At 34.6% G+C, this 22,551-nt stretch overlaps 1 protein-coding gene across 8 annotated transcripts in view; it reads left to right on the top strand.

The window, feature by feature from the left end:
• dmd (dystrophin) overlaps positions 1–22,551 on the top strand; it is a 135,998-nt gene that overhangs the window by 108,746 nt on the left and 4,701 nt on the right. For 3 of the 8 annotated variants that reach the window (XM_067442047.1, XM_067442050.1, XM_067442051.1), the window contains 9 exons: positions 700–811; positions 984–1,120; positions 3,788–3,826; positions 5,600–5,665; positions 6,019–6,084; positions 7,353–7,511; positions 9,975–10,218; positions 14,784–14,904; positions 18,901–18,993. In XM_067442047.1, coding sequence (XP_067298148.1) covers positions 700–811; positions 984–1,120; positions 3,788–3,826; positions 5,600–5,665; positions 6,019–6,084; positions 7,353–7,511; positions 9,975–10,218; positions 14,784–14,904; positions 18,901–18,993 — 1,037 coding nt within the window. Of the gene's footprint in view, positions 1–699; positions 812–983; positions 1,125–3,787; positions 3,827–5,599; positions 5,666–6,018; positions 6,085–7,352; positions 7,512–9,974; positions 10,219–14,783; positions 14,905–18,900; positions 18,994–22,491; positions 22,518–22,551 lie in introns of those variants that run through there. The other 5 variants (XM_067442048.1, XR_010904784.1, XM_067442049.1 and 2 more) reach the window with 5 other exon arrangements.

Raw genomic sequence — 22,551 nt, forward strand, 5'->3', positions numbered from 1 at the left:
TTGCCTTCTGAAGTGAATCGATGGGTTTGTTTAAGAGAAATATCCATATTTAAGACTTTATAAAGTAAAATATCTAGTTTCTGGTGGAACACCTTTACTCTTCCGTAAAGTGTTATGCCTCTCGCGGTTCAAAACGCTTACTGACATAATCGTCACTCCAGTTACACTTTTTTTCATGCTAAAAAAAAAATAAAAGCTAGATTTTTTTTTCTTCTTCTTTATAACGTGTTTAAAAATGTAATTATACATTTTTCTTAAAAACACTCACAAATTTGCTTCAGAAGACCTTTATTAACCCCCCGGAGCCATATGGATTACTTTTATAATTGATGGATGCACTTTTTGGATTTCAAAATTGTGGGATCCTTTTCACTGCTAATGTAATGCTTGAATTAGCCAGGACATTTTTTAATATAACTGATTATATTCATCTGAAATACGAATTTAATATACACCTGGGATGGCTTGAGGGTGAGTAAATCATGGGCTAGTTTTCATTATTGAGGGAACTATCCCTTTAAATAGGATGTATAAAATCTGACTGTAAAATGCTCACTATTTAGAATAGGTGAGAACAGGGAGCATCTCCACCTGGAGGATCAAGATGTAACTACACCTTTATGGGAAATTATCTTGTGTGCATGTTTTAATCAGTGACTTTAACTCTGATCTCATTGCTTGTTTGTCTGATCTCAACAGGTACCGCAGTTTAAAGCACTTTAACTATGATATCTGCCAAAGCTGCTTCTTTTCTGGCAGAGTGGCCAAAGGTCACAAAATGCAGTACCCTATGGTTGAATATTGCACACCGGTAGGTTTTTTTGTTTGCATAACTGAGCCCTTGGCATATACATTGTAGATTACAACATTCGTTGCATTGTGTTTAGAATTTAGTATCTGCCGTAAATAGCAACGTCAACACATTTCAAGATGAAAGTGTAGGTTATGACATTTCTCTGTGTCTCTCTGTCCTTTTACTTCAGACAACATCAGGAGAGGACGTGAGAGACTTCGCCAAGGTGTTGAAGAACAAGTTTAGGACAAAGCGTTATTTTGCCAAGCATCCTCGCATGGGTTACCTCCCTGTCCAAACCATCCTTGAAGGAGACAACATGGAGACGTGAGACCCGTGATTTCTTCTTATGTGTTCACTTCAATTTGTGTATTACTATCTGCTACTGACTAAGAAGACATGTGAAAGCTGGTAGGGCCATAATTAGGGCTGTGACGCTGGCAGTTTTCTATCACCGCGGTGGTTATTGATCAACCACCAGCGGTGGCATGGTGTTTGTGGGGTTCTCTGGGTGGGGGGTGAAACTGAGCTGGGCGTTTGCGTTCACGGGACATAACTTGTACAAATGCCGATGGATGACATGATTGAAGATGGCTCTTGAGATTTGATGTGTTTGCCCATTTAACACGCATTTCGTTTTTACAAATCCGGCAAATGGCTTCATCCATATTTAAAAGTTCACCTTTTTTATTTGGCACAAATCCAAAATGATCCCAGATCGGCGATGTAGTCTTTGGTTTCCCAACCAGGTCCATTGCTCAACACGAAATTAATTTGAGGAATGCAAAAAAAAAAAAAATGGTTTTGTTCGCGCTCAAACTAAGGAAACACCATATACGTGAGGTAGAATTAGTGAATTAGCTATTTTATACGCTAGTCTAAAAAACGCATACAGCTAAAAGGTACAGGTTACAAATAGCAACTGCTATTGCAAATGTTACACAAAAAATATATTTTTTCCTACAAAAAATATATTTTTTGACCTTGGATGCATCTAAATAATTTATTCTCATAATATACATTGCACACCACCTAATTTCTCACAGTGTTTGAAATGGTTTGTTTAAAGATTCAGTCTCTCTAAACCCCTCCTTTCTGTGAGCCTGCTCATTTTGGTTAGATGGCCAAGTCTGTTGTGATTGGTCTACCGCTTTCAGCAATTGTTGGAAACAAAAAAACTCATTACCATATCTAAATTTCAGCTCTAGAGGCTTTCTCTGCACTTGATAACGATGCCATTTTTCAGTATCAATTCTAGCGCTAGTTCCCATCCTTTGGGAGTGCATACAATCTGGATTTGCTGTACTAAAAATATTGTCTTCTAATAACTTTTCCATGCCTCAGATACAGCTACAGTGTTTGAAAGCAGGTCAAAGTAGACGTTGTTCAGCCAATGAATACCATAGACAGGCATTATGCAAATATGTTACATTGTTATGTTGGTATGTTACAGGAAGTGAGACTGAATCGCTTTTATGCACTGAAAAAGCATAATAGGGGCCCTTTAATGTGTGCAGGTGTGATAATGTAGTCAACCATAATTTGAAAATAAATGACTAGTTGGATTAATGATCTTGTATATTTAGACTAGTTTAGAGTCACATTATTTTAGTATTATTTATATACTATTATAGCATTCATATTTTTTAAATGGCTTTTTTTATATTTGCAGTTTATATATATCACATCACATGGGCACCCAGTTTGCGCGTCTAAATTTGCTGCTTATATTTACAAATTGAGCCTACAAAAGTATAATAAGCATTTTTAATGAACATAAAGGTCCATGTTTAATAATAATAAAAAAGTGAAATTTAATGAAAATGTTTTTTTGAAATTAGAAAATATTTAGAGATTGTTAATTTAGTTACATGCGTTTAGTTACACGTATGAATGCATGTTCTCATGTCCATTTATTTTGTTCTAATGTCAAGTTATAATCTCAAGGTTTACACAATTCTTTTGTATTGTGCTTTTGGTGAAGTATACTAAAGTAACATTGTCACACGTGTACATTACTACTTGACAGCGCTATTTCCTGATGGTTTATAGAACAACTACTCCGAGTTGCCCTCTTTCATTTTCAAAGAATTGTACCATGGCGAATGTGTCAAGTATAAACGCCTCGTCCGTTTGGGGAGGAGCACGTACAGTCAGCGGAGGCTCGCTCTGTGGAGCCAAGCGAAAGCATAAACAAAGCTTTAGACAGTCTGCTTGGGGAAAAGTTGAAAAAGCTTGTCTCATGTCATTTTAAAGCTCCCATATAATTTTTTTTTTTTTTAAAGGAACAAACATTATGATTGCACCTACATTTTGGCCACTGACTTTTTTCAGCCAAAAATGCCAGCCTTAAATACTGAACATTGCCATATAAAAAAAGCTGAGGTCCATTACCCTTCTCAAAGCCTACCTACTACCTACCTTCTTTTATTTGTGAGCATTTTGCATATATATATATATAGTACTAAATTACTAAATGTAGTGTAATACTGGCAGGCCACCAAACAAGACGGATAAAGCTGACTCTGAACTCTTGGTAACCTTAAATTGCAGCTGCAAGAGTTTTGCTTGGATTTTTTCTGTTTTACCGTGTGCATTGATCATTACTCGTGTTCACAGTAGGAGTGTTTATGCTGTGGAATAATTTTTTCTTCCTGTAGAGGAGCAGCTGCAAATGTGTGCAGTCTGTCAAACTAATTGTAAAGCAGTGCTAAATGCATACACACATTATTCTTCCAACATTAAACCCCCCTTTTTTCTTTTTCATTTCAACCCCAACACACAACCAGCAATGTTGAATCAAACTATTTCTAAAGAAACACATTTTTTGGAAGAGTTGATTGTGTGTTATTGGCCACTGAAAATGCTTTTAGGATTTTTCTGTGTCGTCATATCAGTGGGTTTGTGTGTTTGGTGCTTCTTAACCATGTCACCATCATGCTTTCAGTGCATCTACTTGTCCTGTCCATCATCTCATCTTTTTTTGTCTTGCAGTCCTGTTACACTGATCAACTTCTGGCCTGTTGACCATCCGTGAGTACATCTGCACACTAACACCCTCGCACACAAAAAAAACACATCCACACAAATCTCACGGAGCACCTGCTTACTGGATCAAACTGTGCCATTTGGTGATTTATCCAGTGAAGCGAAGAAAGAACGTTGGGGATTTTCATATTGCAGTTAAAATGTGACTTGTAGTAATAATCTCAAATTGAGTGTATTTGAAATTGAAATGTCCTTTTTATTGAAATGTAAAATTTGAAAGTCTTTAAATTAATCTGGAATTTCAACAATTACATCAGTAAATGATGTTCCTATTAGATGATTCACATAGATGGGCGTCAGTGCAATGACATTTACATTGATTCATTTAGCAGACACTTTTATCCAAGACATACGTACATTTGAGGAATACAGCAAGCGATTCAGATAATTTTTCACTTAAAGCACATTGTTTAAATTATCTTCTGATCTCTCTGAAATTATACACAAGTCTTCATGAAACACTCATCTTTCATCGTCAGAATTGTGAGATATTTTGTAACGTATTCATCCCATGGCTTTTACCATTCATCTGCAAGATTAACCTGAACAGTGGTTAGGGTATTAGGTGCTGTTTTAAACAGGGTTATCATTGATGTATAGTCGCTGGGTGTGAACTACACTGTTACATGATCTATTCAAAAGTTTGGTGTCACTAAGATTGTTCTTTTCTTTTTATTTCCTTCTTTTAAAAAATTATTAAATAATTATGTTAAATTAAAAGTTACCATAAAGTCGTATAATGTTATTAAATATTTTTCTTTAAAATAAATGTGGTTCTTTTAAATTTGTATTCAAAGAATCCTGAAAATAGTCTATTTCTATTTTTTCTATTTTCTCTTTTATAATCGAATATTCTATTTTTTAAATCGAAAGCTTTTATTTTCATTTAATGCATTTAATAATTTTTATTTTTAAATGGCCTTGGTGAGCACGAGACCTTTCAAAAACTTTTTTTTTTAAATCCTTCAAACCCCAAACTTTTAAACAGTAATATGTATTTTCTTTGACCAATAATTTTGCTCAAAATATTGAGAAAAGGCTTCTTTCCTTGGTCAAACTAAGCTGAATCTGGAATAAACTATGCACATCTCAAGAGACAGTATGTCACCCTAAAATAACAGTGAAACCAAAATCCACACGATTCCTGTATCCTTAATATCCTTATGTTTGATTTTATCAGAAAAGTATGGAAGCTTGTTTCCGCCATAGAATAAAAAAGGTAATTGCTGATTTTTATCTCACAATTCTGACTTTTTTTTCTGTCATTGAAATTGTTTCTGACAGTCAGAAAAAAAGAAAGAAAGAAAGAAAGAATTGCAGGATAGAATTGTAATTGTGAGATGTCGCTATTACATTTTTAAAATATTTTATTCTGTGGTGGAAAAAAGTTTCCATAGAGATGTGTACATAGAGACCCTGTTGGATTAGTGTAGTCATGCTTGGACTTTATAAAATAATGCTCCATAATATCACTCTTAAAAATAAATGCGTTTTATTGTCTTTTCCATCAAACAAAAGCTCTTTATTGTGGAAAAGGTTCTTTAGATTTTTAAAATGTTCTTCACACTAGGAAAAAAAGGTTCTTTTATTTTATGAACTGTTCACTGTGATGTTCTTTGGGGAAAACTAAATGATTATTTTATAGCATCACTGCGAAAAAAACCCTTTGAGAATGTTTATTTTTAAGAGTTTATAATAATGATATATTTAGTTCTGTTCATCTGTGTTTTCTGACCTTTGCTTTTCTGTCACTGGTAGGCCGGCATCTTCTCCACAACTCTCCCATGACGACACCCACTCACGCATCGAGCATTACGCTAGCAGGTGAGTCTTTTTTGAGCATGTTTATTTTGCTGGTACTATGTAACTCTATATATATAAGTGACAACACTTGCATTGCATTAGGTCCTGGTAATGTAATGGAGTATACCGTAGCGTGCAAATTTTGTACCATTTATAGCGGGGTATATATATTTCTGTGGGTTTGAAATTTGTATTTTAACCAGAAATGTTTCTCAAATGATATCAGAATGTTGCTTGCAGTTAAGTAACAAACAAAATGCATTTGTGTTCATGTGAAGCACGTAAACTGGGACAGTGGTACCTTACTGACATGAATGAATGCAACTGCATGAGCTGTTTATGAATGAGTACAGAATGATGTTGTGTTTTCACAGGCTAGCTGAAATGGAGAACCGAAATGGCTCATATATGAATGACAATGTATCGCCCAATGAAAGCATGTGAGCTTGCATCTCCTTTACACTCTACTGTACATAGTATTCATATGCAAAGTATATGAATGTAATGTTGTGTTAAACAACCTAAAACTGATCTACTTACAAATGTCTGAGCACCTGCATACATTTAAATGCTTGTGGTTGCATAAAACCCCTCTCCTTTTCAACTTAAAGGGATAGTTCGCCTGAAAAAAACATTACCCCATGATTTACTCACTCTCGAGCCATCCTAGGTGTATATTACATTCTTCTTTCATACAAATACAATCAGATTTATATTAAAGGGCAATGAATGGGAGCTCAATTTAAAGCCCAAAAAAGTGCATCCATCCATTATAAAAGTAATCCATACTGCTCGGGAGAAATAAAGGCCTTCTGGAGCGAAGAGATGCGTTTTTGTAAGAAAAATATCCATATTTAAAACTTTATAAGTAAAATAAGTATCTAGCTGCCGTCAGACCTCCTTCCGTGTTCGACGTGGAAATAAAGTGTAACACCTCTCGCAGTTCACAATGCTTACGCTAGTTGAATACGGAAGCCGGTCTGGCAGATGCTAGATATTTTACTTTATAAAGTGTTAAATATGGGTATTTTTCTTACACAGAGCATCACTTTTCTTCAGAAGGCCTTTATCAACCCCCTGGAGCCATATGGATTACTTTCATAATGGATGGATGCACTTTTTTTGTCTTCAATTTTGGTCTCCCAATCACTGCTATTATAAAGCTTGCATTAGCCAAGACATTTTTTAATATAACTCGGATTGTATTCGTCTGAAAGAAGAAAGTCATTGCACCTAACGTCTTGAGAGTGAGTAAATCGTGGTGTCATTTTAATTTTTGGGTGAACTAACCCTTTCAAACGTGTGTATTGAAGTTCAGTAACTTATTATAGAAAGAGTTCCACCAAAAAGGAAGATTATTCATTTACCCTAATGTCAATTCCAAATTAGTTTTCATTTTTCGGGTAAATATTAGCTCTTTCCACTCACACACAGTGGTGGAGATCAGAAATAAACCAATAATATAAAATCATATTAAATTACAATAAAACGATTACATGCAAATGCTTTTATACAGCAGTTTTTTGTGGTATTAAAACAATAGGATTGTTTTTAGCCCAGCTTACTTCTCTCAAGCCGATTGAGCTGGCGTATTTTTCAATTATTTAGAGTTTAAGTCAGTAAATGTTAATTGAAATCTTGAGCAATGGATGTAATGTAGTGAACTGGAAACTGAGTGCTGCTGTTGTTGTTGTTGATGTTTTTGTAGGGATGATGAGCATCTGCTGATCCAGCATTACTGCCAGAGTCTGAATCAAGGCTCTCCACTCAGCCAACCGCAGAGTCCCGCTCAGATCCTCATCTCAATGGAGACTGAAGAGAAGGGAGAGCTTGAGAGAGTGCTCAATGATCTGGAGCAGGAAAACAGGTTTGATTGCATGACCGCTTCCTTTAAAATTCAAATGATAGGTTTTAAAATGAAATGCAGTGGGTGTAAACTGACTGTATTCCGTCAGCATATGTCTGTCATGGCAAAATGCATTTACATACATTTTTTAAATCATACATATTTATTAAAAGTGCAATGCTTAAGATCAGCGATTTAAATAAATATTTGTTTGCAAATATTAAAAAATTCTATTATTATATATTCAAAAGATAAAACCAAATAATCCAGCATAGATAGGATGGCAAAATGAACAGGCTTATCAGCAGAGGTGCTTCCTTTTTCATTCTATATCAACTCAACTGTATTTGGTCATATTAATCAATTTCAGTATTTGATTGTGCTTTTCATCAGTGGTTCTCAAAAATTTTCTAACAAAGTTCACCATCTGAGTACTACCAAGCACACACGACTCTTCCCACACTGCTGAGTCAAGTATGTGGGCCACACATTGGAGTCTAATATTACATACAGTGAGCTATATTAAAATTGTGAATATAGATGAGCAAGCAGAAATAACAAGATCTGATGTAATATTTTAGCATGTTTGTTTAAAAAAAAAAAATTGTTATACACTACTATTCAATTGTTTGGGGTCAGTAAGGTATCTTATGCTCACCAAGGATGCATTTATTTGATCAAATATGCGATAAAAAAAAATAATGTTAAAAAATTAACCTCCTGGGTGCCACTGTCCATGTACAAGGACATTTATATTTTAGTAAATTTCTCTGACACCATGCATTTAACCTGACATTTAAAGAGCACATTCAGGGCTTTTCAGAGATACCATTTGTTTTAAGGTTTCACCATGACAAAAACAACTCCTTGGTTTTCAAAAATGACTGAATGATCAAATTTAGCACTCAAATTGTTTGTTATAAATCAGCATCTCAGGAAAATTGGGGTTTCTAATCAAAATATGACTTTCTGTTATGAAACAGGGCATTGATTTCATACATGTCCTCAATAGAGGACACAAAAGTTAAATCATGTTTATCAGGCATTTTAGGAGATGCAACAAGTGTATATGGAAAGAAATTACATTTTATTATTCCTATAAAATATTAGATATTATAATGGCAATTTTCCATTACACATGTTGCTCTAGGAACATTAATTCATTAAAAGTGCATTATGCAGTATTTTTGCTGTAAAATATCCATAAACCATATGACAGTGTTATATATTTTGCATAAGTGTCACAGCAGCCGCTGAGTGAATGCACAGAGTAATGGCATTACATCATTTTCAACACACTCAAATGTATCTAATAGGATAAACAGAGCTGCTTTAGCTCATACTCATGACCGGAAATACGGAAATGGCACCGGCGACTGTGTCCCTTCATAATAAAAGTCCGAAATGACCCCGCTTACGAGGCGTGTGTACCGTTCATCTCTGGTATTCCCTTAACTAGACGAGTTGATACACACCTCTCTCAGTGCGTGCACTTAATCTCTGACGCGCGGTGACGATCTGATAGCATTTAGCTTAGCCCACTATGCCCAGTTAATTCACTATGGTACCAAACAGAGATCAAGTTATAAATGACCAAACACCTCCACGTTTCCCTATTTAAATACATTTACATGAATAGGTGAACGACCAAGTATGGTGACACAAAATAAAATAAGGAGGTTTTCTTAGCGGGTTATGAATTCTTTAAAAATATTATAATTATTTCACAATACCAATTTTTCATATGAACTGTGCCCTGTTCTGAATTAAACTGCCAGTGTAAAAACTCCCTTTATTAATATTCTTAAAATGAGAGAAATCACTGCTTATTCTGAATTTTTAAGTTTAGGCTTAAGAGACATGAACAAGTTCTTTGAAAAACATCTGTGACCTTTGATACAAGTCTAGTCTTCATGCTCTGAGTATGCAATTAATCACAATTAAATATTTGAACCGATTGACAGCCCTAATAATAAAATATTATTTTTCACACAAAAAAATCCCCATTTGTTTCTTATGTTCTACAAAACAATGTATTGACATGAAAAAAAAGTATTCCTTTTTTTTTCTTGAGAGATAACTATTTTAAAATGTTAACGTTGACAGAGGTGAATTTTCAGCATCATTACTCAAGTCGCCAGTGTCACCTGATCCATCAGATCCTTCACCTGCTTTTCAAGAACCATTTCTTATTATTATCAATGTTGAAAACAATGTTGATTTTCCCAGCATTCATTGAATAAAAAAAAAAAATTCTTTAAAAATTAATGTAAAAATATAATAATAAAAAAAAACAAAAAAACATTTGAAATAACCCCAAACTTTTGAACAATAGTGTATTTTGCTAGATGGTGTGCCAACTGGGGCACAAAAAATGAGCAGTCTGTGCTGCCAACATATGCTTGTTTATTTGTCAGAATCACCTTGTTTCTTAAGTCGCTGTTTTCCGGGCTTCTTTCTGAAGTTGTTGTCATTGTTGTACAGGAAGCTGCAGGCGGAGTACGATCGTCTGAAGAAGGCACACGACCACAAAGGGCTGTCGCCATTGCCCTCACCCCCACAGATGCTGCCGGTCTCACCCCAGAGTCCACGCGATGCAGAACTAATCGCAGAGGCCAAACTTCTGCGGCAGCACAAGGGACGTTTGGAAGCAAGAATGCAGATCCTGGAGGATCACAACAAACAGCTGGAATCACAGCTCAAACGCCTTAGACAGTTACTTGAGCAGGTGGGTGGCGCATATCCTTAAGAATTGTATTGATGCTTATACTCACTTGCAGTGAATAACAAACTTTGGAAATGTTGGTAAAGAAAAAAAGGTCAACCAGTTGTGTCAGCTCCTGTCTAAACTTGGATTGAGAGTAAATGTCTTCAGATTGCTCGTATATAAGGCGTCTTTCAAATCATGGTCTTTTCATGTGCTTCCTTTTGATTGTCAACAGAAGAAATGAAATGCTCAGAGCATTGATATATTTTAATGTCAATATTTGGCTTTTAATGTTTGTTATAACTGTAGTTTAATATAAAATAATGAATTTTGTGGGGAAAGTCAGTTTTAATAATATTTTTCAGTACATTAATGTATAATAGGGCTGCACGATAATGGTTAAACTGATAATAACAATTATTTTGCTCAAAATTATAATCACGATTAATATACAGATATTCAAGAGAAAGCTGTTAAGTTGGAGCAATATCCTTGTGGGCAGCACTGTCAAATTCCATAGATGTGTGTAAGAAAACCTGCATTTGAGTCTCAGCTCAGAGGTCAGGCTTATTTTTTTAAGTAATTACATAATCAGTGACTAGTCAACATTGACTCAATGTATTTACATTTATTATCAATTTATCCAAGGTGGTAAAGTAATAAAGGCCATTTCACTTAACCTAATAGGCCTGTAGGTGGGGCATGGACTTCATTTAACCAACTATGATAACTTCATCAAACGGAAAATGTGACTCCTAATCTTAATTTCAATAATTCTAGTTTTTCTTTCCATTGTAGCTAATAGGTTATATAAGTGTATATTTGGATTTATTACACTTACTAGTTAAAGAGAAGGTTCACTCGCAGATATTGTAGCAGCAAATCGCAGACACAGCCTCGTTAGGCAACACATTTGGCTGTATATGTATATTTTGACACTTTCATTCGAGCATCATTCGACAAATTATGTTGCTAAACTTCACCATACATGTTTGTCAGTGTTGTCAGATCATCAGCGCTTTTTTGCAATCCAGAGATTGCGTGTGCATGGTGGCCAAGTTAGGAAGATTAAGACCGAAAACATATCCTTTTAGGAGAAAAGGCTCCATTTGGGGGTTTATGCTCTTGACATCTGGGAACTTCAAGCAGGAAAGATAGTAGAGACTCATTACCAATGCAAGATAACAGAAATGTCAAACTGACTAAATGTTTTCAGGACGAATAACCAGCGGGCCAATATCACAACGATTATTTTTCATTAATCAAGAGAAGCAGATACCGTTATCACGATTACAATACAATTAATCTTGCAGCCCTGATATACTGTTTAAGTATATTTATAGTTAACATTTCTCTGGAGTCATTGCAATGCATTCTGGCATTATCTTGTCTATGAGCTGTAAAGGACACATGTAATGTTTCCTTAGACTTCGGCAAAAATTAGGTTGGCAGCTCACTGGGTTTTTTTTAGTGTTCTGTTTCTAGAAGTTCAAATATATGGATTAGTTTTGTCTGTTGATCCATCTGAAATTGTTAGAGGAAATATTTATGCTCAGTTTAGATGCTGTCTGGATGAATAAAAGAAAATGTTTATATATTTTGACAAAATCTTTCTGAAATGTTCCATCTGTTTAAAGATGTATTAATATTTTCTGCAAACGTGTGGATTGAATGCTTTGTTTTAAAATAAAAATGTATCATCGAAGATTTTAAATGTAGTTTATATTTATAAATTTACCTTTTGTCTTTTATTAAGTTTTGAAATTGCAGTTAATGGAATTTTTTTCATAGATGTCTGAACCAAAGACCTATACTATAATATGGAAAATTGTTAATTAATGTTGTTTTGTTTGAATGCAGACATCCCTGTTAATTGTCCTTGCAGGACACACGCTGGCATTCACTGTTCTGTATAATAACAGCATAAATGATATTGATCACATTAAGAATACTGTCATATTCACACAAAATCCTTTTAGCATAAAATACATGTGCAACAAGGTTTTAAAATGAATGCATGTTTATGGACAAAATGTTGTACTCTAATTATTTGAGGGTTTGGTTTTGTTCAATTGGTCATCCAGTTTTTGCTGTTTCTGACTAGACATGGTTTGAATTGTTGTGTGTGTGAATTTGTGGGGGGTTTTTTCTTCTCCATATCATTTGGTCTCGTGAAAAGGCCTATAGTGCATTAATGTGCATTTTTCCAGATGTGTTACTTTTTGTTTTTGTCATAATTGCCCGCATGACAAATACAGTATAGCTTGTAACCGATTGTTTCAAGATATATAGTTGAATTTTGACCTACCATACTTATTGATCAATACAATATTGCACAACAGGCAATATTGATCCTGTTATTTTCAGGTTCCACAAAACTTTGTCTTTATTAAAGCTGAGGATGAATGCCAGGTCTTTTTTGTTGGCCAAAAGAACATTTTCAGGGACCTGTCATTTTTCCTCAAGCGGCCAATTTCTCTCTGTAATTTGTTGTGGAGTTTGTTTGATATCAACTTCTTCAGAATTCTTCTTCTGCTTGAATAGAAGGAAAATTAGATATTCAGTCTACATCATGTCTTGATGAATCAAGCGTAATGTCTCGATGCATACTTCTGAAAAAAAACATTAGTTGGCTGGGGGTCTCTGCCAAATGGAATGTATATCAGATTTTTTCTTAGAAGAAATGGCTTTATGTGTTCTCTGTGGACCCTTTGAACTAAAATCTCACTAGACTCCAGCACCACATGCTTCTTCCAGTGGCCGCTTGGCCGAAGCGAGAAGAACCAGACTAAATGAACATGTGGATAAATATCTCTCCCTTTGTTCAAAGCCAGTGGATAATTGGCTTCGCTTCTCTGATGTTTTTTGTTTTTGTTTGTTTGCAACCATCTTCAGTTTTATCCAAAAAGATTTTTCATTACACGTACAAACAAGCCTATGCCTACCAGTGTATTTTTTTGTTTTAATAGCTCCAATTATATATTTTTATCTCTGTTATTTGTTAATAAACATGTTCTGATGTTAAACATATGTTCATGTGTTTCGCTTGGCAAAAATCTCAGGAAGACCAATGGAATCACCAGAACCTTCATTCTTTATGCAAGAGGGATGTCTGGTCTTGTGGTATGAATTGTTAATCGTAGATGGTTAAAACACACTCATTAAAGCACGTGCAACAGTGCAATGCACTTTAAGTAACTTTAAATAGTTGTGCAGTAACGAGCCATTTCATCATTTAAGTCAATTATTTTTAGGTACTGGTAAGATTTAATTGCGATTAAGTAGCGTTATTAATTTTAAGATACTGTAAATAATATATAAGTAAAGGAGCATGTACAGTGGTCAACGTCTTTGTGGTAATTGTAAAACTCCTTAGAACCATGCTCAATATGCTTAATATGCTAATAACGTGCAAAAGTTTGGGGTTGGTAATATTTTTTTTATTTTTAAGAAAGTGGTACTTTTATTTAGCTAGGATGCATTAAATTGTTTTAAAATTAACGGTGTAAATTAATATTGTTACAATTGTTTTTCCCCCAAAAAAATAATGCTGTTTTTAAATTTGTTATTCATCAAAAAATCCTGAAAAAATAATCATGGTTTCCACAAAGTTACTGTTAGTAGCAAGTAAGAAATGTTTGAAATATGAGAATAATGCACACCAAAAAAAATTATTCTTTTTTATTTGAATAAATGTATACTTTTATTCAGCAAATATGCATTAAATTGTTTAAAATGATCGTGTTCATTTATATTCTTACAAATGTTTTTATAAATAAATGCTTTTGTTATTAATTTTTTACTTTTTACTTTTTTTTTTTAATCTGGGGGGGGGGGGATTTCACCATTTCCACAAAAATACTGTTAGTAATTACAAGAAATATTTTTATTCAGCAAGGATGCATTTAAATTGATGCATTTTCCCCCCCTCAAATATTATTTTATTTTATTATTCATCAAAGGATCCTGAAAAAATGAATCCCCCTTTCCACAAAAATTCTGTTAATAGTAATAAGAAATCTTTCTAGAGCACCAAATAAATATTACAATATTATTATTAATGGGCGTCTATGATAGTTGCATTACAACACGTCATGCAGGAAGTTTGAATAGCCACAAGACACTATTAGAATTCATGCGGTCCAATGATATGATATATCATAGAAGACCTTGTGTAACTTCTTGAATATTGATGTATAGGACAAAGGAAGACATTTTTACTGAAGGTTTTTTTTTTTTTTTACATCTATGAATGCTTTTGAACACTTAATTGTTTACTTTATTTTTATATTTAATAATGGTATCATGTTATCCACTTTTTTGTGTGTATCCTTGTGATGATTTGGTTGTCTTGTTTCTAAAACCTGAATGATGCAAAAACACAGCAACTCCAAGAGCCCATGGTTTTGTTTTATATTTCAATTATTAATGTTTTTAGAGAGTCCTTGGGGAAAGTTTTAGATTGAAAATATATAAATGAATGTTTTCAAATACATCTGGAAATACAGATACAGTACAACCCAGTGCTGATGTCTGCGTCCAGTCCCCTGCCTAATCTATATGGTTCCTTTCTGCCTATGTCCTAGCCACAGACTGAGTCCAAGGTGAATGGTACTGCCCTGTCCTCCCCCTCCACTGCCTCTCCGAGATCTGACACCAGCCTGGCCTCACTGCGTGTGGCTGCAAGCCAAACCACAGAGACCATGGGTAAATGTCCCTAACAACTTCAGTTTAATCCTAACTTTTCATTATTAACCCTAAAAACAAAAATATAATGTGTTCTGAAATTTTAAGCAAGGCAAAAAATAAGTAAATCAGTGTTTTATATTTTTCCATCCTTAGCGGGATACTGAAATATACAATACCAGTAAACAGTTGTGTAAACATATATATTTTTTAATTTAATTGTTAAGGGGGTCATGAACTGCATTATTTTATTGTTTATTTATTTTTCCTGTGGTGCACTTATAATGTTAGTATGATTATTGTTTTTATACATTAAATACTGTCATAATTTTGAAAATTATGACTGCTCTGAACGCTGTGTTTGAAGGGGCGTTGTCTGCTGTGAGACTTCAGTGTAAACAACCACTGCTGTGATTGGCTCACATCTTCACATATAAAATGGCTAGTACTGCATGTGGAACTCTCTTGAAAACTTTTAGCTCATTTTTACCATTACAGCTCTCAAGGTTAACTAATCGTGAAAAGTGTTGATTTAAAGCATTAGATTTAGATCTATAGCATTATATTAAAATCTTTGGCATTATATTTAGATCTATAGCGTTATATTTAGATCTATAACATTATATTTAGATTGTGGCATGAAAGGTTGCAGTGATGACCATTGTAGCCGATCACAGACACATTGAGTGCATGAATTAAATTATTTGTGCACACTAATTAAATGCTTTTTATCATAAGTAACAGTGCAAACAAATTGTAAATAAGAGATTTCATGATTATTACAGGAGTTTTGGCAGGAGTCCAGAACTCAGTGGCTGATAAACTCGCACTGTTTGATTGACAGCTCCAGCAATTGCAAAGGGAACGTTCTTTGATCGCTTTCTGTATATAATTTAATCACAGTTTAAATAACAGATTATTTTTATCCTGCTAAGAGAATCAAAGTGAAGTTTGATTTACTGACAGATAGACAAAGAACATCTGACTGTGCATGAATCATTACATATCAGAAATCACTGGTCACAGATCAGGCATTAGAATTAACATGGTAACGTAATGTAGTTGCATTACTGTCCATATTACAAAAGACTGTTTAAATTATTTTTTTTCCCCCTAGCATTTCCCCCTAGATCCTTTTGGAATTTTATTTGTAGTCCATCCTAGACCGGGTAAACCCAGCCTGATCTGCTTGCGATTTGATTTCGCCCTGCAGCTCAGTCTGGAAACCTGCACATTCATGTACCCTGCTTCTGTCACACTTTTGCGGGAACAAATCACAGACTAGCTTATCCACCTGGTGCACTATTGGCGGGTTTAGAGAAGCGATGGATCCATGCCCGTTGATCACTTGTGGTCTGATTGGTTGAAGGACTATTCAATTGCTTACAGAGTCAATTGAATTATGCTTGTTGATCATGCCTCTTGTGCAGTGGAAAATACATAGCAGACTCCGTGGACCAAGGTTCAATCTTAAATTGGTCAATCTTAGCTTGGGTCTGGTCATAGCCAGACAAAGTCCATCCTGTATTGCTCTTCTCTCCTCGTCATCTCACTATCACACCAGTAGGTGGGCCAAAGTTGTCATAGATAGGCACATTCCAAAATGAGTTCTTTACTAGGATTGGTTACAATAAAAGCGTTTTTTGGACTAACAAGGAAGTTTTCAGTTCTGAATCTTACAGGATATTTTTTATTGTATGATGACATCTTATATGTTAAAAGTAAAAAAAAAAAAAATTCTCAGTTCATGACCCCTTTAAAATAATAGTAAACATGTTGTCAATTTTGGTGTTTCTAATTCTGTAAAAAGTAAATCTAAAGAAAATCTAGTGTGTGATACAAATTCCCTCTTTTCTGACCACTGTTAAAATCAATATATTCATTTCTTAATTACAATGCATGTCAGTTATCTAGTCAAATTATGTTCAATAACTGTACTTGTGAAGCTTTCGTTGTAAGGCTTGGCTTGAAGCCCAGGCTGGTTTCAGCAAAAGATTTTCAGAACCGATAAAAAGAGGCAATGTTCTTATCTGTGCCAAATAAAAAGGAACACAGGGAGCTTTTATTTGTGTGAATACAAAAGAAGTGTTTTTTTTTTTTTTGTCCTTAACTGCTAGCCAACATCTTATTTGTTGTCTTTTGACGGAAAACACAGTCCAACAAGATTCCAAAAATTGGAGTGTCCTTCAGTATTTGAAAAACAAACGCCAATCATTTTATAAGTGCAGTTTGACGTTTATGAATCAGATTATGCCTTGACATGGAGTATTCACTGCTTTTTTCCATAAAAATGGAACACTGGTTAATCTGATATATTTTTTTAAGTCATCCGGATAAAAGACTCATCTTTATTAGTTTTCATATATATCTGGAACTGCAATTTATACTTTACATTAGTCCTGGTTTATTGGTCCTAATCTTCCATTTAAATGTATTTATCAAATTCCTGACACAATTGAGTGGGGTGACTACAGGTTAGGAATGTTCTTGTTTTAAAAAAAAAAAATACAATTCTGTATATTTATGTTTTAATATTAGGGTATTTGGGTAGTTGACATGAAATGATTTTGTACATTTTGTAATTCTTGTTTTGTTTTAATTATCTTTTATGCTGTGATCTTTTAAAATATAATCATCACAACACAGGACTATTTAAATAAACTGCAAAAAATGGAAAAACTACAAAGCAACTACAGCACCTTAAACATTTTGTTACACACAAACAGTGTGTGTGTATATATACAGTATATATGTATAAATGGGTATATCAGCACCGTTAATCCATTCTTCAAGGTCACGTGGTCTTTCAGATAAATATTTATATATATATATATATATATATATATATATATATATATATATATATATATATATATATATATATATATATATATATATATATATATATATATATATTGTGTGTGTGTGTGTGTGTGCATATACATGCATTTATGTTGGGCTGCATTTGTTATTAGAAATGCAAAAAAAGATGTACTATTGCGAGATTATTAAATTATTAATATTGCGAGATTATTAAAATATAAAATAACTGTTTTCTATTTGAATATATTTTAGAATTTCTTTTATTCCTGTGATGCAAAGCTGAATTTTGAGCATCATTCCTCCAATCTTCAGTGTCACATGATCCTTCAGAAATGATTCTAATATGATGTTTTACAGCTCAAGAAACATTTATTATTATCATCAATGTTGAAACAGTTGAGTAAAAAAAATTGGGGGATTTTTTGAAATAATACAAAGTTCAAAAGAACAGTATTTATCTGAAATAAAAAGCTTTTGTAACGTACTACCATTTAAATGTTTTGGATCGGTAAGAATTTGTAAATTATTTTGGGGGGAAATAAAGAATGAATACATTTATTTAGCAGGAATGCATTAAATAGATCAAGTGACAGTACAGAGGTTTATAATGTAGAAAAAGCTTTATATTTCACATAAATACCGTTCTTTTGAACTTTCTATTCATTTGAACGATTCACTTTGACTATTGAGCTCAACGTTAATGCTGCTTGAATTTTCTAATTTCTTCTTGTTTCACAAAACAATGGTTTCAAAACTTGAGACTGCATTTAAAATGTGGGGTTTTCATTTAAGCCTTGTGGAATTTTGGAAAATTCTAAAATGTATGATGTAGAATATGCAGATATATGTGGCATTTACTATTTAAACCCCTTTGTACAGAAGATCTGAGGTTTGAGTTACCAACTGCTTAATGAAATCATGCTAAACTTGATTGTTGAACAAATGTATGTTAATTGTCCACTCCAAGCGCTACACTGATGATTCAACTTGCAAAGAAATCTTTTAATGTTTGTGAAAATATTTTTGTGTTCTCAGACTGTTGGACCCTGTTGTACTCTTAGTCCCTCTTAGTCAATAATACAGGAAGCAAACACTGTCTCTGTTTGAACATGAGATGTCATGGGCGGCAGGACAACTTCCAGGGTTTTTAAGGTCAGTTCTCGGTTGTAATTGGGTCACTGCTGTGTGTTTCAGGTGATGATGAGCTGTCCAGTCCCTCCCAGGATGCAAGCACTGGATTAGAGGATGTCATTGAGCAGCTCAACAATTCCTTCCCTCACAGCCAAGGTGACAATCCATCTACACTGTGTGGTACAACAAGGAACTAACAGTGACTATAGTCTCAAACTGGACAAAAGTGTTTAAGTGCCTCTATTATGCTTTTTTAAAGGCTCCTAATTTTCTTGTGAAGGTCCCTTAGGTTTACATGCTTCCAAGGTCAAAAAACACACATTTTCTTAAAATATACAATGCAGCATCAGCTCTTTTCTCACAGTGTCTGAAACGGTTTGATAAAGAACTCTAAACCCCTCCTTTCTGTGCGCCTGCTCTGCTCTAAATGTGATTGGTCAGTCTGTTATGATTGGTCTACCGCTTGGATTGTAAATTAAAGCTACACTGTGTGATATTTTCCCCCATCTAGCGGTGAAAGGGTATGTGACCATCCAGTGAATAATAGTTTCTGTTCCTCTCAGTTCTGATTTTGTTTTAACCCCTACGGTGGGCGATTTAGTCCAAGATTAACATGGCAATCCCCCTCTTCACATTCGACACGGTGCCATCGAGTGTTAAAACGCGAAAGGCAAAGCTTGAATTTATGGGTATGTCCCTCTTTGGCTAAAGTACTTTCGAGATGGAGGGGCAACATGGCGACCAGCATTCGAACCCCTCACCCATGTGTATTTTCAGTGGCATATTATAAACTTAAAAGAATACTTTATTACTTGAAAGAAGTAAATATACATTAATGAGCACACATATTTTTGAAAGAAGTAAGTGTTTTTAGCTAAGAATAAACTAAAAAAGTTACACAGTGTGCTTTAAACGCCCATTACCATATCTGAATTTCAGCTCCAGAGGCTTCCTCAGCGCTTGTGTAAACAGTAAAACCGACGCTATCGTTACGTCTCTTCACATCCTCATACTTTTAAAAAAGTGGATTTGCTTTCGCAGTGCAGAAAACAGCATCTTCCCGACATGTAGACGACACAAACCAAACTCTTCCAGACATCTACTCCAGTATTTGCAGTATTTGAGGGTGGGTCAAACTAGACATTTGTGGAAATTTTTTCGTTCTTTTGGGAGAAAGTAATGGCATTTATTGTGTATTTTGATCTTAGCAGACCTTTTACATTCAGCTGTATTACATACTACACGAAATAGGATATTTGAAGAAGCATAATAGGGGCACTTTAGACTAAACTATCACTATAGATCAATTATCTTTTGTAAACATACATGATGTGTGTGCAGCTATGTCGCAGATTATCAGTTAGAGATTGTTTAATTATGCAAAAGTAAATGGATACTGTACAAAATCGTAAAAATATATTTATTTAATATATATAAAAAAGAGTAGCCTGACAAGCCAGACCCACATCAAGATGTTTGGTCTGGAAACTCACCATAGACAGGTCTCAATCCGAGGGGCAGGATAAACGGTTGTCTTTCAAACTCCCTCTGCACTCGATAGGATAGCGCTACAACCAACCGGAGCAACGACGGTGAAGGGGAGCTCGCTGACTGATTAAACATTCGCCGTATCCGGTTGGCTAAACTCCGAACACATCTTCCCTTTTTAAGAATGACGTCAGTGCCGCTTTTTTTTCTTTTCTCAGAGGAAAGCTTAACTCCAAGTCTACCGGAGGCGCGGGCAGAGCTGATTCGAAAGACCGCCGCCATTCGCCAGTTTCTGTGTTGACTAGAAGACTGTGTTACTAGAAGCACGCAAACGCAACTCGGCCATCGTCATTATGGCCCCGCCCGCTGACTCTATAGCCTACACGATGTGATTGGGTCGTCCAGATTCTGAGGAATACAGCTCAGATAGGAATTGAGAGTTGCTAGACCACACTTGCGGGCAAATTAAATTTGCTGCCGCTAGGGTGCGTCTAGATTTCTAGGCTAAAAAAAGAGAACTAAATCGTGAAAAAGAAAGCTAATCGTGTCCACAGATGGGTGCTTGAACAACGCTCTGCTGGGAGAGGCTCAGCCGCGCAAGATGAACGCTGTTTGAATCATTCTTAGCTGCATATTTTACTACATGCAGTTTGTAATTTGCAGAATAGGATTTTCTTTATGGGGGGTATTTTGTTTGTGTTCAGTCTTTCTCAGTTGTCTTTAAATATCCAAAACATCCAACCATCTGACCCCAAAAAAGTTTTGGGGTCGGTGAATGCTGTTTTATGTGAATATTATGACACGATTAAAGCACAAACATTTATTCACAAAATAAAAAATAGGTTCGCACTTATACCGAATGAGAGAGGTAGTCTTTGTGAGGTGTGTAAAATCTAAGCGCTGCCTGGGTTTTGTGATCTGGTCACCCGATCTTCCACGAATTTAACAATATGCTCACTCCATTTTATTCTACTGGACATGGAATCTGTTTTTCCTGAATCTTCATTTACGTCTCTCACAGGGTATTATACATGTTTCGTCCAGAGTAGAAAACGCTGCTGTAGGATAGATACATTTCACTTTAAATTGAACACAGTTTGTGCTTGTTATTAGACTTTGGGTGCGTCAATTTTACGTGTATAGCGCATTTCATACACGCCTGCGATTTTCAAACAAAGCCTAATGTTCTTGACCCAGCGGAAGATAAATTCGTTCTTCACAACTTTTACCACAAGTGTCAGGTTTGGAACATCGGGAGAAAACATGAAGATATTAAAAAAGAGAAGCGGCATATGAAATATAAAATATTTAACTAATATCTAACTTTCTTATATAATTTATATTACCATTATTTACTGATATTTATTTAAATGTTTTACAGGCTGTAGTATGTTGTTTCACTGAAGGAAGTACTAAAATAAACATGCTTAATGTTTGAGCCTTGTTTATATTTTTTATTTTCAAAAAAAGATGAATTGGTAACAATTTACAGTAAGTTTTCATTTGTAAACTAACAATACATCTACAGTATTTATTCATTTAAATGTAAATCTCAGCATTTGCTAATAATTGTTTAAGATAAAATGCTAGCCTTTTACAGTTATTGCTCTGTGAACTAACATGAACACTTTTAACAGACATTATCAAAGGTTGATAAATGCTGTAAAAAATGTCATTTTTATTAATGTTAACAAACAAGATCTTACTGTGAAGTACTACAGATGAATTTTGAACCACCGCATGTACATTTTTGTGACCCACTGCCTTTCTACTCTGCATGCTGAAGTCACTAAATACCCCTTTGTTTCTTATGTTTCTACTTTTCCCAAATTGATGATGGGAGATGTTTTCAAATGATAAAATATGAAAATACACACCTTTTAATAGTCAGAATGAGTCGTAAATAATTAACCTAAACCAACAGAGAAATTGTTGGATAATATTAATGTGCATTCTTATCTTCTTAACACAAGTGTTTCTCTTTTTAACAGTGACTCTTAACAGTATGTGTGTTGTGGGCAAGCACAGAGTTGCAAATGCATAGAAAAAATAATAAAACATCAGAAAAGGTTTTCTTGTATTTCTGCAGTACACACACATTCTGTTTAGATTCTCGACTCCACTTTTACTCATTTTTCTTATTTCCTGTTTTCCTCTCTGTCTAAGGAGGTGGACGGCTAAATCCATGAGAGGTTAGTATTGTTACTAACCCTTTACTCTTTTTGC

The sequence above is a fragment of the Pseudorasbora parva genome, chromosome 4 (assembly GCF_024679245.1).
Source record: "Pseudorasbora parva isolate DD20220531a chromosome 4, ASM2467924v1, whole genome shotgun sequence".
NCBI lineage: Eukaryota > Metazoa > Chordata > Actinopteri > Cypriniformes > Gobionidae > Pseudorasbora > Pseudorasbora parva.